This window comes from Morus notabilis, unplaced genomic scaffold, assembly GCF_000414095.1.
Source record: "Morus notabilis unplaced genomic scaffold, ASM41409v2 Scaffold2113, whole genome shotgun sequence".
NCBI lineage: Eukaryota > Viridiplantae > Streptophyta > Magnoliopsida > Rosales > Moraceae > Morus > Morus notabilis.
Window position 1 is genome coordinate 86,952 of NW_010357106.1, and position 15,232 is coordinate 102,183.

Sequence of the window (15,232 nt, forward strand, 5' to 3'; positions counted from 1 at the left end):
TCAAAATCCGACTTAAATTGGATTAGACGTTCATTTTACTCTCAAAACATCCAATCCAAACTTATCCAACTTCTGTATAAACTATATATAATTATAGATATAAATGTATTTATATTATTGGTCAAAGATTAAAGTGTATGTTTTCGCACATTAAATCAAAACTTCTTAATAAAAACTTAAAATTATAATAAAAAGACCATAAGGACATTTTATCTAAAAATTTTCCTCCGTCTTCTTTTGCCACGAGCCTTTCTTCAAACGCTAACAAATAGGTCGAATAGCCAAAAGAAAGAACGAAAATTAAAAAGAATAGATGTACTTATGCTCAAGCTCAAAACCAATTGGTCCAATCTAATCCAAACCAACTTAAATTGAATTGAATGATACACTAGTAATTTGATTGGATGAAATTTCTAAAAAATCAACCTTTGATTGGACTAGTTGTTATACAACAAAAATAAGATTGGATGAACACCTCTAATTGTGGTATTTTGTTTTCTCTTTAATAATTGAATGGCGATTGTTTAATTTTAGTAGAGTGGCATTAAAATATTTTTAACTACTTTGAGTAGTATTTTTGGTGTGTGTGTGTGTGTTTTTTTTTTCGCGGAAGTAAATTAGGCTGGATAAAAATTCAAAATCTAATTATTCGTGTCATCACTTTCATATTTTAATTATACTTCAATTTTCTACAAAAGAGGTATTTTTGCATACTAGTTCTGTAAAAGAAGTAAACTCCTAATTCACATGGGTCCTTCATGTAGGGTAAACTAGGTTGGTTTTTTTTTTTTTTTTTTTTTTTTTTTTTTTTTTTTTTTTTTTACTGTTTTTATTATTTTTTTATGCATCAACTTTGATGAGTTATAAAGTCCATGTTATCCTTAAGGTATCGGTTTTCTTATTGACCAAACAACCGGTTTACTTTTTTATTTTATTTATTTGACTTGAACCACACATGACTTATTTCTTATTGAACCACTAGTTTATACCATAAATTTTAAAACAATTTTAAGAAACTTTAGAGTAAACACCAATTAAAACTAAAATCATTGGTCTACTTTTTTGACAAACCAATGATTTAAAGCAGAAGAAAAGAAGCCTTCTTCTATTTTCATATGCGTTTAAACACCTTTTTTCAGTTTTATTCTCCTCAAATTTTGTCTTGTAAACTTACTCCCTTCTTAATTTGATGTTAAAGAGTGAACAAATCTCTAAATACCTAACTAGATTTCCATTTTTCAATTCCAATAGGTTTAGGGCCCGTTTAGCTCGCTGATTCGAGTTAAGATGTGACTTTATGTGAGAACTTTTTACTGTAGTAAAAAAGTTAGATGTGACTGTTTTTGAGAGTATTTTACTATAGCAAAACTTAAATTTTAAATTTGAATCGGTGAAATGAACAGGGCTTAGACTTGGTATTCCTTTCCATATATTAAATTGACTTCTCTAAACAAAAATTTATATTTTGTAAAAAAATAATAAAAAAACAATTAAAGGGCTACTCTAACCGTTTCTTTAATGGCTAAAGGGAGCCCACAAGGCTACCAAATAAGTCAAGGCCCATTAAACTCACGAAAAGCCCATATGAGCCCAACACCGGCAACGATAAACAACCCCTCCAAAAAACACCACGCTAGGGTTTTCGAAGGCATTATTGATCTCTCTTCCGCACACAGTTCTTGCAGAGGCTCAGCTAGCGCCTCCTGAGATCTTCAAGCTCATCATCCCAAAATGGTTCACTCATCTTTCTCTTTCTGTCTCCTCTTTAGTTCACCTTTTACTTCTCTTCGTTGTTTTTTTTTTGTGTGCAAATATATTTGCATCTGAAAATAGAACAAATGCACAGATCACTGCCAAATTCTCTATCTCTCTCTCTTTTTTGTGAACGAATATGAATGATTTATGATACCCAGATCTAGATTTGTATATTTTGATGTATATTTGTACGTTATGGATTTTTGGGATAATTTATTTTACGTCTGACGTCTTCATCAGCGATGCAAAGCTTGCAAATTTTAATGGACACGATAAATTAGGAGAATCAATACTAGATTAGTTAATACTTCAATATATTGTGGTGTTAGTTTGAGTTTTATTTATGGGTAACTTTTAAGTTTATTGTCTTTGTATGGATTTTGAAGTTTGAGGTTTTTTCTTTTATTATTATTAATCAGGCGAGAGGATTGAAGAAGCATTTGAAGCGGCTCAATGCTCCCAAGCATTGGATGCTTGACAAACTTGGCGGTGCATTTGTAAGTTTTTTTTTCTTTAATTTTTTTGGTGTTTGTTGAGTGTTGCATTTATTTTTCATTTTGAAATGATTCCTTTAATTTGTAATCTATTTTTGTTATGCAGGCACCTAAGCCTTCATCTGGACCCCACAAATCCAGGGAGTGCTTGCCATTGATCCTCATCCTGCGAAACCGTTTGAAATATGCTCTAACATACCGTGAAGTTATTTCCATTTTGATGCAAAGGCATGTCTTGGTTGATGGAAAGGTCAGGACTGATAAGACATATCCTTCTGGTTTCATGGGTAAGAAATCCAATCTTCTAACTGGAATCATTACCTTTGTTTTCAGTTTTTGTATCTATTATATGTTGGAAATAGTTTAAAAATGTAAGTATGGCATTAGTGTTTTTCTTTGTGCTTTTCAAGTTCAAGTGGTTGTGTTCTTTGAGAGTAATGTAACACTTGTTACAGGTAATCATACAAATAGTTGATGAATATGAATGCTGCTATTATGATTCTATCATGGCGTAGTTTGTAGGCCACACTATTTTTTCTGATCCGTTTTCGATATGATTTGTGCGAATGAACTCAACATGTTACTTAGCATTGGATTATGGAATGGCTTTCCTGTATCTTGTTGTCCTAGGTTTTGATTCTTTTATCCTGTGGTGTTGAAAATGTAATATCACTCGTGTCTTTGATAGATGTCGTATCCATCCCAAAAACAAATGAGAATTTCCGTCTTCTTTATGATACTAAAGGCCGTTTCCGTCTCCACTCAATCAGGGATGATGAGGCAAAGGTGATCTATTCTTTTGTTCCTTTGAAATAACTTTAAAATTTTGTTTTTGTTTTTTTGTTTTTTTTTTGTTTTTGTTTCTCTTTTGAAAGAGTGTATATAAACTGGTAGTGAGGTACATGATCAAACACTTTAAACAACTGGAAATTACAACATTGTATCATCAGCCATGCTTCACTAGCATGGCTGGCTAAACATAGGTAGTTTTATATGTATGGCGGTATGGCCCATGTTGAATCTCTTATTGGCTTTTTCTCATTGTTCGCGTGTTTTGCTGCAGTTCAAGCTTTGCAAAGTTCGCTCTGTGCAGTTTGGCCAAAAGGGTATCCCATATCTGAACACCTATGATGGGCGTACTATCCGTTACCCTGACCCTCTCATCAAGGCGAACGACACCATCAAGCTGGACCTTGAGAGCAACAAAATCACTGACTTCATCAAGTTTGATGTTGGAAATGTAGTGATGGTTACTGGTGGAAGGAACAGAGGGCGTGTTGGAGTAATCAAGAACAGGGAAAAGCATAAGGGAACTTTTGAGACCATCCACGTTCAGGATGCTACTGGACATGAGTTCGCTACTCGATTGGGCAATGTGTTCACCATTGGCAAGGGGACCAAGCCATGGTTATCCCTTCCAAAGGGTAAGGGTATTAAGCTTTCTATCATTGAAGAAGCCAAGAAGAGGCTTGCAGCCCAAGCAGCATCCACAGCTTAAACAATAATGAACAGCCTCTGATATTTCTTAGACTTTGTTTGATGTTCGGTTTTTCTCGTAGCTGAACCTTATATTGGATTTATGCTGCAAATTTTGCTCTCTTTTGCTTGGTACTGTTAATTGTAGTTGTTGAATTATGAATTGTAGTACTTAATGCCCGTTTGGAAGTTAATTCTTGCTTGGACTCCTTAATGCCCGTTTGGAAGTTAATTCTTGCTTGGACTCCTTAATGCATTGCTTGCCTTATTTGCTTGCCTTACTCTTGTGTTAAACATTTACTGGCTTGTTTGTTTGTGCCATTGTCCAAAATATTTACCTCTTGTGGATCTGATTTGTGCTTTTCCATGCTAAATTAGTCCAGGTAGCTTCAGTTCATTGCTTACGTTCTCTTAAAACCTCGGTGACGACATTAATTTAATCCTTATCCTAGCTTATTTTTGGTTAGGTTAATCGTTTACTTATTGGGTGCTATTTGATCTGACTGCTTCCTTAGCCGTGGCCTGACTTTAAAGCCTCACAGATCAGGGCCGGGCCGGCCCAGTTTTTACGAGGAAAGTTTAACAGATAAAATTACTACTGACTTTATCTCTTTACTTTTGAATGATATTATTTTGACTAATACATGACATATTTAGTTGGTCGATTTAAATTTTTAATTTGAGTTGAGATATAGTTTTATATGAGTTTTTTTATTATAAAAAAAAAGTTAGATGTGATTATTTTTTAAAATTTTTTACTGTAAAAAAAAATTAGATGTGATTATTTTTTGAGAGTTTTGATATTAGAAAATTACATATTCGATCTCTTTTAAGTATCCGGTTTACTAAAAGTACTTTTAAAAAAAAAATACCCCTTCATTAGTTATAGTTTAAAAGGTAGAAATATATGTGCCAATAATATTAAAGGGTAAAAATGAAAGAGAGCTCCATTTCATGGGGTATTTTAAAAAATTTTCCAAAGAATATTAATCAAAGAGTAACGTCTAAAAATCTAAACTCGTATACTCTAACGACCATTTGTCTTCTTTTTTTAATTTAAAAATATGTATAATAATAACACTTCAGGCCAGATCAGTTCGGTTCAAAAATAGTTTTAGATCTAGAGTATTGGCTATGTCCAGCCTGAGAGTTTGGGACCGGTCCATTTAATTCAGTCCAAACTTTAGTTTTAGTATATCAAGCCTACCTTTGCTACAAAACAAGGTGATAGCTGGAAATTTAACAAAAGGTATTTGGCATATCGACAATAACTTTGCACGTTACAAAGTTATGTCCAATTTTTCAAATGTGATAAATAGGTATTAAAATTTAATATAATGTTGCGTAGTGCCTAATAACGACTTGAAATTTGAATGAAAATACCCTCATATACAACTGTGAACTCATTTAAAGGGGGAAAAATCAAAAAGAAAATTAGACAAATACTTTTTAAAGTGTATGAGTTTATTTTTACGCATCATTTTTTATTAATATTTTTTTTCATTAAGTAACTATATTAATAAAAAAGGTATTAATCAAGAGTAACGGGTAAAAATTTAGACTTATGCACCCTAAGGTAATTTCAAATTTTCTCATTTTTTTTTTCAAATAATAATTGAAGCACATCATGTTACATATTTCATTTCGAATTCTAATATCTTTCATTGATTTGAAAAAACTTCTAAATACGGATTGCCTCTGGTAGGCTGTCCTACTAGTAAGATTAATTTTTTAACTGTTAAATCTGATCGAAATAAAATAAGAATAAAAAAATATACAAAACAGATAATTTTTAATGTAGATTTAACGGCTGAAAGTTGTTAAAAAAAATAAAACTACTGAAAGTTTCATTTTATTAGTCCTATGGGAGAAACTCCCAAATAAATTCAAGAAATAATTTATCACAATAAAAAATTCGGTAAGCAACTAGGCTTTAGGCACAGAAGCACCAAAACACAGCTTTTAAGATTATCAGTTAAATTGAGTCAAAAAATTCACAGCTCAGTTAAAGCATTCGCTTATGCTGTTCTTTTCTTCCAGTTTGAAAGTTCGGGATAACATAGCCATGCTTTATTACCTCTAATCTAATCCTTACAACTAAAATTCAAACTCTTAATGAAAGTAGCCGGATGAACCTCACCTCTCAACGTAAACGACAGTTCTCCTATGCAGGCACACAGTCCTAAAACGACGATAAGAAGTGCCGTACGTTTTTGTATTGTGGGAACAAAACAGGAGTGTCAAGCAATCACCATGGTCTTAGACAGCCATAACACAGACCTCAGGACCCCTAAACATTTTTGGCCGCTTTAGTCAGTTGTCTTTCTTTCAAAAGGGCCTAAAAACGTGCAAAACCAACAAATTTTGCTGTATTCTAGTGGACCACCTTCGAGATTAATGCACAAAGCCACAAAGATATGCCGGATTCCAATGCAAAAATTATCTCAATCAAGACGAGCATACTAGATTTAAATGAAAAGAACCGAAGAGTAGTCGCAAAGAAAACTCACTGATTTTACATCTATGATTATCTGGACTAAAGCTTAAATCCATGCGCATTCTCACTGGTAAATCTAACAAACGGTACTAAGTTTGAAAACAATCTCTGAACAAGAACTATTTAACATGGTAAACCATGTAGAAACCCCTCCGAAGTGGTAGTGAAAAGAAAAAAAAAGAAAAAGAAAATGGACTCCTTATTACGCAGCAGCTCCATTAAGAGCTTCCTCCTCGTGGAGCAGCATTTGATCAAAGTGCCAAACTCCTGGAAAGTCAAATGCAGACAATTCAGAGATCAGGAAGGGATCAAATTTCAAATAACGGTTATGAATGTAAGTTTGTACTCGTATTCTACAACCGAGGGGAATTCAGAAGAAAAGAAAGGATGAAAATAATACCGTGTCCTTTGCCGACTCTCCGCAGTTGGGCAACATATTCTGAGATTTTCTTGATGGCTTCCACCTAGAAAAGTGAAAATTGAAAGTTGAGAATAAAAGTCCATAAGAGTAAATGTTCAATTTGTGCCACTCTTCCTAAATTACAAAATTCACCTGCTCAGTCAGGAATTCACTTTCAATGAAATCTACCAACTGCACATCCTTGTTACAGTCAGCAACCTGTTCGCCAAATGACGGAAGATTAAAAAGAGCATTATTCCATAAAAATACAATTGCCTTTTGGCAAAATTAACGAAAAAAGTAGTAACTGGTAAATTCCTTACACAGTGCAAGTTGAGGAGCTTTTCATTCGTCAGCTTCTCCAGGGATAATGCAAGCTCCATTGCTAAAGTATAATAACAGATTGCAATATCAGAGGAAAGTCATTGAAGGTAGTTGCTAGATTACAATCATAAGTTCATTAACATTAATTATTATAGAGAGAATTACTATTGAGTCTTGATTTTTACCTCTTACTATTGATTAATACCCTTTTGACTAATATAGTTATTTGACTAAAAGGATATTAATCAAGAGTAAGGGGTAAAAATCTAGACTCGCGCACTCTAAGGGGATAGTTATGTCCTTCCCCCTTAATTTACTCTAATCAAGTATATACTTAAAGCACCAATAAGCTTTAGATCCAAAGGGGCGGTCCTATGCATTTAACAGTTTAGGCAGCAATTAATTCTCATCATTTTCATAGCATCTACATTCCTTGATATGAAGCAATCTGAATTTAAAGAAACCGAGGACAACCCAGCCAAAAAATAATGCCAAATACCCAAATGCAAAGTTCAAAATTATGTAATTTACTACTATGGTTTTAACATGCCAGGCTACTTCTCATGTTACAATGTTGTTATTACAAACTGCGGTCACCTACATCTACTTCTTTGCATTAGAGGTTCAATCATAATTGCCAGTGAGACAAATTATATGCAATTTCAAGAAACTCATGCCACGGGCCCACAAGAAGAAATTTCACGTTAAATGCTACAAGTGAGACAAACATTACGCAATTTATAACAAATAGATAACTAAGGAGCCAAAACAAACGAACCATATAAAGCATCTCCTTTCTCTGGATGATCAAACTCGGAGAGGGGCATCAAAATAGACTGCAACTTTACTTTCCCACCACGCTTATTCTGTTACAAAGCAAGACAAGACCAGAACAGAGCCTTCTTTTTTTCAGTAATTATAGGAAAAAAAAATTAGGTTAAAAACAAAGAAACGAAGGAACAAAAGTGTAACGCACCTGATATTCCATCAATTTCTCAGCGTGTTCCCTCTCTTCTTCACTGGATTCCTTGAAAAACCTGTTGATCAGAAAAAGTCGAACAAAACCCCCATAAATCAACAGAAAAAACGAAATTTAATGCTAACAAAAGAAAATTGAGAACTTTAATTATCGTACTTGGCAAGACCCTTGAGCGCGACGTTGTCCCGATCGAAGTAGGCAAACAGGGCATGGTAAACGTACGAAACATTGTACTCCACACTGGTAATTTCCCCCAAAGAAATAATGATTAGACGATTAAACTTTTCTAAACAATCAAGAAAGAAAATCTGTATTACTCAAATAGCAAGAAAGAACTAAGGGAATGGGAAAGAAATCTTACTTAATTTGCTCGTTAACGGCGGCTTCGGCCTCTTCGGTGTACTTCTGGCGAGCGATGGAGACTTGCGGAATGGTGGGGACGAGATCGAGCTCCTTCTTGACTTCCTCGAAGGGCTCGAAGACGACGCCGGTGAGGGGCCGACTGTCGGAGCCCTTCGACGCCGCGCAGACCGAGAACCCGCTTCCGTTTCTCTCCGGAGAGAACCGGAGAGTCGAGAACAGAGAGTTGGGAGAGTTCAGGGGAAGCAGAGTCTCCCCGCGAGTGCCGAGGAGAGAAGAAGCGGGAGAAGCCTTGAGAAGCATGGTTCTGTAGAGAGAGAAACAGAGGTTTCAGAGGAGAGAGAGAGAGAGAGAGAGTTGAAGAACAGAGCTGGGGAGGAGGAGAGGAAATGGTGGTAATAAAGAGGGGAAAAGTGGAACTGTATGTGGTGTGGAGGAGAGGATAGAGATTGGAAGAGAAAGGTACTAGAAGGACCATTGGATGGGTTAACACGTGGAGGGTCAAGACTAATTCTGGCAGTTGGGAGCGTGGCGAGCTCGTGGCTAGCTGGGTGTAGGTGTGAAATCCCAGAGAAATATCTGGAAATTTTGTCCACTATAATTTCTTATATCGAATAATATGTTTGCCTTTTAAGACTCCAAAAGAAGACATGACTCGTATGAAAAGAGGGTGCATCTTTAGGAGGGCCCACTTTGGTTCCTCCATCGTCCCTCCCTCCCTTCTAAAACAGACAACTCAAATATTAATTTTTGTATAGATACGTGAATTGTTACGTTATTATTAATAAATATAATTTTTTATTATTAATTAACGTAATAATATTTTAAATAATTATTAATATAAAAATAATAATTTATATATTATATTAATTAGTACATAAAAATTGAGATTTAAATTAATATTTTATTATTTTATTATTTTTTTTTATAACAGGTCATAAAAATACGACGACGTTGCATTAAAATCATACATGCAAATTATGAAAAATATAAAAATTTTAAAAATTTAATTTAATGATTCACTTTTTATTATATCATTAATTGACGTGATAATATTTTAAACAACTATTAATATAAAAATAATAAGTTATATACTATGTCAGTTAACATATAAAAGTTTAAATTTAAATTAGTGTCCCTAACATTATTCTTTTCTTCTTTTTTTTTTTCCTTCTGTAACAGGACATAAAATTATGATGGGGTTGCATTAAAATCATACATTCAAATTATGAAAAATATGAAAACTTTAAAAATTATATTTAATGATTCACCTTTTATTGTACACATTGTTGTGGAATGGGGTGGTGGATGGGATATTAAATGAAAAATAGAAAACAGTAAATACCGATCTACTGATTCAAATGAAATGAAATGAAATCAATTATATAGAATATGTGCCTGCTATCAATTTCTTGGGAGCCTCTGTGGTGGACTTCTGGTGAAACACCTTATTTTAACTATTATATTAAGTATTTAACAATTAGATTTACGCAAGTGCGTATTAAAAATTTACAATATGCTACATAAAATTACTCTCTCTGCAGATCTGACCGTTAAATTACTTTTTCAACAGTCAAAACATGGTGTTTTACTGTTAAAAAAGTAATTTAACGGTCAAAATAAAATATTTTATCGGTGATTTTTTAAGAGAATTTCACCATGGAAAAAGCCTAATTTCTTTTAGTTAGTTTGGGTTTTGGAACCGACCAAATCGATCAAAATGCACACATAAAATATATATTCTTAAATAAATTATTAACATAATTTCTATTTGTTGTTATAATAGGCTTAAAAATAGTAAAGCGTTTGTTATTATAATAGGTTTAAAAATAGTAAAGCGTTTGTTGTTATAACATGCTTAAAATACGTAAGTGTACCTATTATGTTTGGTTGGAAGATTCAAAATATAATTTGAATCATGGTTCATGGTTCGTTACAGTATTTTCTCTTACAAAAAATACACGTAAATCGAAAATAGTTCTAATTACATGATTCTAATCCATGAACCAAATATTGAAATTATTTTTGTTGATGAGAAATTTTACAATATTTAAATATGGTTATGTTGGAGTTAAAACAACTAATAAAGACAATTGTATACAAAATGTCAACTTTCCTAATAGAAAGTATTCTTGCTCGTTTTTGTTTTGGTTAGAAGTATATTCTTGTTTGCTTGTTTCAACCAATAACGAAAACGAAGAAGCCAATGTAGCAATAGAATCCTTTAAGATCTTGCTCATCGTTTCCCTAAAAGGTAAAATAAGGCATTCTAAATGATTAAAGACCCGTTCAGTTCGTTGATTCGAGTTGAGATGTGACTATATATGAAAGCTTTTTATTGTAGCAAAAAAGTTAGATGTGACTGTTTCTGAGAGCTTTTTACTGCATAAAAACTCAAATTTTAAACTCGAATCGGTGAAATGAACATGACATAATTGAAAGATAGTTTGATCTATAATATTTTACAGGGGAGCTCAATCAAAGTGTATGGTCATATGAAAATAAAATTGAGTATGGTCATATGACAATAAAATTGAGTCAAATTATAGAAAACAATTGTATGTATAATATAGAACTCCGCCTCTTCATTTTCATAGGATGCTTTTTAGTAATTACCACAAGCACGCAATTCTTTCAAGTCATGCACCTCCTAATAGCTCTCTAAACCAAGACGTTCTCTTTTTGTATCAAAGGACAATTAGTTTGGTCTAAAGTGGACCTATCTCTTTCTTTCAAAGCATCCAGAGTTTTACTAGTACGTCTCTTTCTTGCCTTGGTCTAAAGAAATTTTAATCATTTTTCCAGTCTTTTTCTGGAAAGTAATAATAAGTAGGTAGAAGGGGTAAACGAAAAAGGTTATTAGGACACAAGAAAAAAAAGTTGTTATGACATAGGGAAAAAGACAAATTCTCTATGTTAATGTCTTTGCTGACTCAACACCCATCTGTGGCTGCGCACAGTGGTCGGACTGTCCTACCTAACTAGGCTCTACTTAGTTGGGTCTCCTAGACGGTTGCTCCGCTTCCCGATATGCTAACTTGATTATCCTGCATGGGAGACAGGTAAGGCTCCGGATCAGTTGGGACACCAATGCGGTGCCGGCCAAATACCCTCCGACGCTCAAATCAGTGTCGTGCTTGAGAGCAATAAATGAAAAGACAATGAGTAGGTATGGAGAAATGTTCGTACCTTATAAATTAACTTTAAGGGATATTTATAGTTGCTTGCCAGATCCGGGTCTTACCCATCGTCCTCCGGAGGTCCGCCGGTACGATTGTATATGCTTGTTAGACATATAGACATGTGTCGCGAATCGATGACTACCGTACTTGACCAATCTAACAATGAGAATCACCCTTGTATGGATGACTAGGAACATGGTATGAATTCTCAAATGCCAAGAGTGCTCGGCGGGGAGATTGTTCACTGGGCAGTACTTGACGTCAAGTGTTTAGGTATAGAGGTTGCGAAGCAAAAAGAAAGGTGGTGGTATCATGCTCGGCGACTTTAGAGGGAACGGAGCATCAGTGGTCGATTCTCAGAGGTATCCTCCCAAACAGTTCTCGGCGTACGGAGCCGAGCAGACACCCAACACTCTTTATATTATTTTTGGCTTCAAATTTTTGTGCTTTGAAAAGTAAAAGCTAAAAACTCTATTTGCGGTTAAATGTTTTGTGTCTTTGATTATCTATACAATACTTAAAAGGTGTAATGTGCGCCTCATTCCGTGTGACGACTCTAACTAAGTAGCCGTCTTTTAAACTCACAAACATGTAATCGCTTAAATACTTTAATTAATTAAACTGAAATTTGCAATTTTTTTTATATACCATATAATAAAGGAAAATAAACTTAACTTTAATATTAAATTAACATATATTAATTTTTAAATTATATAAAAAGTCTCAATCTTCATAAAACCAAATTGCATACATACAATTAAAAAGTCTTATCATAACAAAACATATTGCGGAATTAAAATGCGAGCGGTATCCATTTTCCATTCTCCACACTACTCGCCTGCCGTTGCGCACAATCCATCATTCACCTTTCATTAGTTGTTTTCCTACAGTATAAATACATCTTTGTGGTGAGTTTATACCTAGTAAGTAGGTACTAAGTCGCACTAATTAAAAACATAGTACTTAAAGTATATCGGTAATGTGTGTACCAATTATGCTCTTTTATGAACTTGATTTATTATTCCTTTAGGCCCGAGTGTATGTACCGGGATGTGCACACGATCAGCGGGTAGAGAGGGTTTGCAAGGTGCCTGACTACACCGTGACCCTATTTTACCTCCTCAAGCACTGAATGATTATCTCTTCAGGCCTTAAATCCTTTCCGTAGGTCAAAAAGTTGGTACGACACTCTTAAATGTTCTTATTAGTCATATAGATTTTAATAGTGAGCATGCAATATGTCATGACATACCATACTATAGCTTTAAGCATAAACATGTACATAAAACTTGTATAACATTCTGTTTCTAAACTTATTCGTATTGTAGGCGAGATACCCACTTACCTGCTATCAGCCAAGGTCGAGACTATATTACTCGCCGAGGTTAACCTTTACTGCTGTATTCTGTAAAGAAAACCCACTGAGAGTGTGAGTTTGACTTATTATAAGCTAGTCTATTTAGCTCAGTCTATTTAGGAATTTATTCTTATACTTAGAAAATATTTCATTTTTAAATAAGGATAATTTGACTTCTTACATATTACAAGAATTATTTTAATACATCCTCATCATATAATTTTCCTTAATTGTCTTTGCTAATCGGTCCTAGGTTGATAACTTAATCTTTTAAATTAGTGAACTAAACCATAGTTTATGTCTAAGTTACCATTTCATATTATTTCTTAGATTTGGCCCAAAATTGTATTAAGGCCCATTAATCTACAACATGTCTACATTGGTCTTTTACACTAGGGTGTCAGACTTAGGCTCAAAAAGTTATGGGCCTAGTACGGGTGTTGGGCCCGTACCTAGTGTTTTTATAGAAATTCTCAATCTGATCATATTCTGAAAATCATTAGTAAATCATATTTTACCTCTAGTAATATTGTCGGCTACTAGAAATTGGTGCTGGGAAGTACTTAGTGATTATTTTTAGAAGATAACCATAAGTTTGTAAACCTTTTAAAATTTCCTATTTGGCCTCATTTATTAGATTTTGTCTTAAACATTCAATTCCTGTAAAACTCGGATTCAAACGTTTCCAAAAAGCATTCTTCGCTAGAATTTGAACAATTTCAAATCTTACTGGTTAACTTTTCTATTTTTCCTTAATATGTAATTAACTACGTCTTATAGTTAGATTTTTAAACTCTGAGCTTTGCGAAGTTTCTTCGTCTCGCCGTGATCTAAAAGATTCGTGTTTCACAGAAAATGAGGTTCGTCCTCGGAACGACCCGAAATCTTAAAGATAGTGGCTGCATAAATATTACTTTGCACAGTTTTTGAAAACGGCCCGAAAACGTGTCCTAGAGTCAGAATCGTGGTTTTTCACGATCATAGAGATTTGTTCGTAATGTCGAAGCCTTTATGATTTGTGTGTCAAAAATTCTGAAATCTCTATGGAATGTTTGTTTCAAGGGTTTGTCCCTGGTTCTGAATCATGATTTTTAGTTCTCTACCAAAGTTTTCTCTCACAAAAAAAAAAATTGAATTTCAAAATCAAAATCATGAATCATAGTTCTGAACCCATGAACAAAACATCTCATAAAGAGTCCAAAAATAGTAAAACAGAAACTAGCTGAAATTGACAGTTTTGGACAGTTTTTTTTTCTTAATTTGGTCTCTAACAGCTCCGAATTTCAAATCAAAGTGGACTAATTTTTTTTTTAAATCAAAACAGAAACTTGTTAACTTAAATTTTTTTTTGCACCTTTAACCTCTTAAAATTAACATGCAAAGCTTAGATCTTATTCTAAATACATAAAACAACAACTTTAGACCATAAAATACAAATTTACAAACATAGATTTTGTTGGTTGCCGAATCGAATCCGGCTGCGGAAGCGTGGTGGTGCGGGGAAGAGGCGGATCATGTATAACAAAAATTTTCGTAAAACTTTTGAGATACTCTATAGATTATATTAATTTATGCACGAATAAATTAATCTCATTAACTTATAAAGATCAAGAACTCAATCAGGAAAAATACCTGGAAGCCGACTCGGATGATAACTTGAGTTCTTTGACCACGAAGAGTCATTGCTCCAATCTTTGTGTTTAGAAAACCAATGTCTTCCACATCAATTCCTAGAATCCACGAAGACGTGTGTGTGGGCACACATGAGACAAAACGGGTTACAATAAACACTCAAATTTCCACAAACACCAACGCATGCACGATGTAGAATTTTTGGAGAAAAAAAATTTTTCCTTCCTCTCTCTCTTGAGAATTTCGGCCAGCCTTAACTCTTAGGGCTGAAAAATTGTTTCCAAAATTTCTATAGAGAAATTTCGGCTACCTCTAAAATTAGGGCAAAAAACTATTCCGAAAATTGTCTCAAAAATAGTATTTATAGAGTAGAAGTCAAACTTCTAGAAAGAATCCAATCTCTATCTCCAATTTGAATTTCGAACTAAAATTCTCCTCTATCCCTTATCCCTTGTGGCCGGCCATGCTAGGAATTCCTATCCCTGTGTGTGGCACCAAATACTGGATATGGAAGGAAGAGAAAATCATCCTTTATCCTGTAGTCCAATTTTATTTCAAATTCAAATTCGAATTTAAGTCAAACTTAAATTAATTTGAATTTCTAAATTAAACAACTTATCTAATAAGTTTAAATGGATAAATCTAGATGTGTTCAAATTCAAATTTAAATAATCACATTATTTAAATAATAATTAATTCCCAATTAATTATTTTCGAGTATTTAATTTTAGAATTCCGTAATTCTAAAATTCCCATTTTGCCCTATGTGTCTGGCA

General features: G+C 33.7%; 2 protein-coding genes across 2 annotated transcripts; one reads left to right on the forward strand and one right to left on the reverse strand.

Annotated features, from left to right (window-relative positions):
- The first annotated feature begins 1,627 nt into the window (after positions 1–1,627).
- Positions 1,628–3,977, forward strand: LOC21390349 (40S ribosomal protein S4-1). The gene is made up of 5 exons (XM_024165682.1): positions 1,628–1,734; positions 2,175–2,252; positions 2,356–2,536; positions 2,938–3,035; positions 3,313–3,977. Exons 1-5 carry the CDS (start codon positions 1,732–1,734, stop codon positions 3,745–3,747), a joined length of 795 nt encoding a protein of 264 aa, XP_024021450.1. The 5' UTR covers positions 1,628–1,731; the 3' UTR covers positions 3,748–3,977.
- A 2,192-nt stretch (positions 3,978–6,169) lies between these two features.
- On the reverse strand, positions 6,170–8,726 carry LOC21390350 (ferritin-3, chloroplastic). The gene is made up of 8 exons (XM_010089228.2): positions 8,287–8,726; positions 8,082–8,165; positions 7,923–7,983; positions 7,725–7,812; positions 6,946–7,007; positions 6,776–6,841; positions 6,623–6,686; positions 6,170–6,489 (listed from the first exon to the last, which is right to left on the reverse strand). The coding sequence occupies exons 1-8, from the start codon at positions 8,586–8,588 to the stop codon at positions 6,425–6,427; spliced, it is 792 nt and encodes a 263-aa protein (XP_010087530.1). The 5' UTR covers positions 8,589–8,726; the 3' UTR covers positions 6,170–6,424.
- Positions 8,727–15,232: the final 6,506 nt, after the last annotated feature.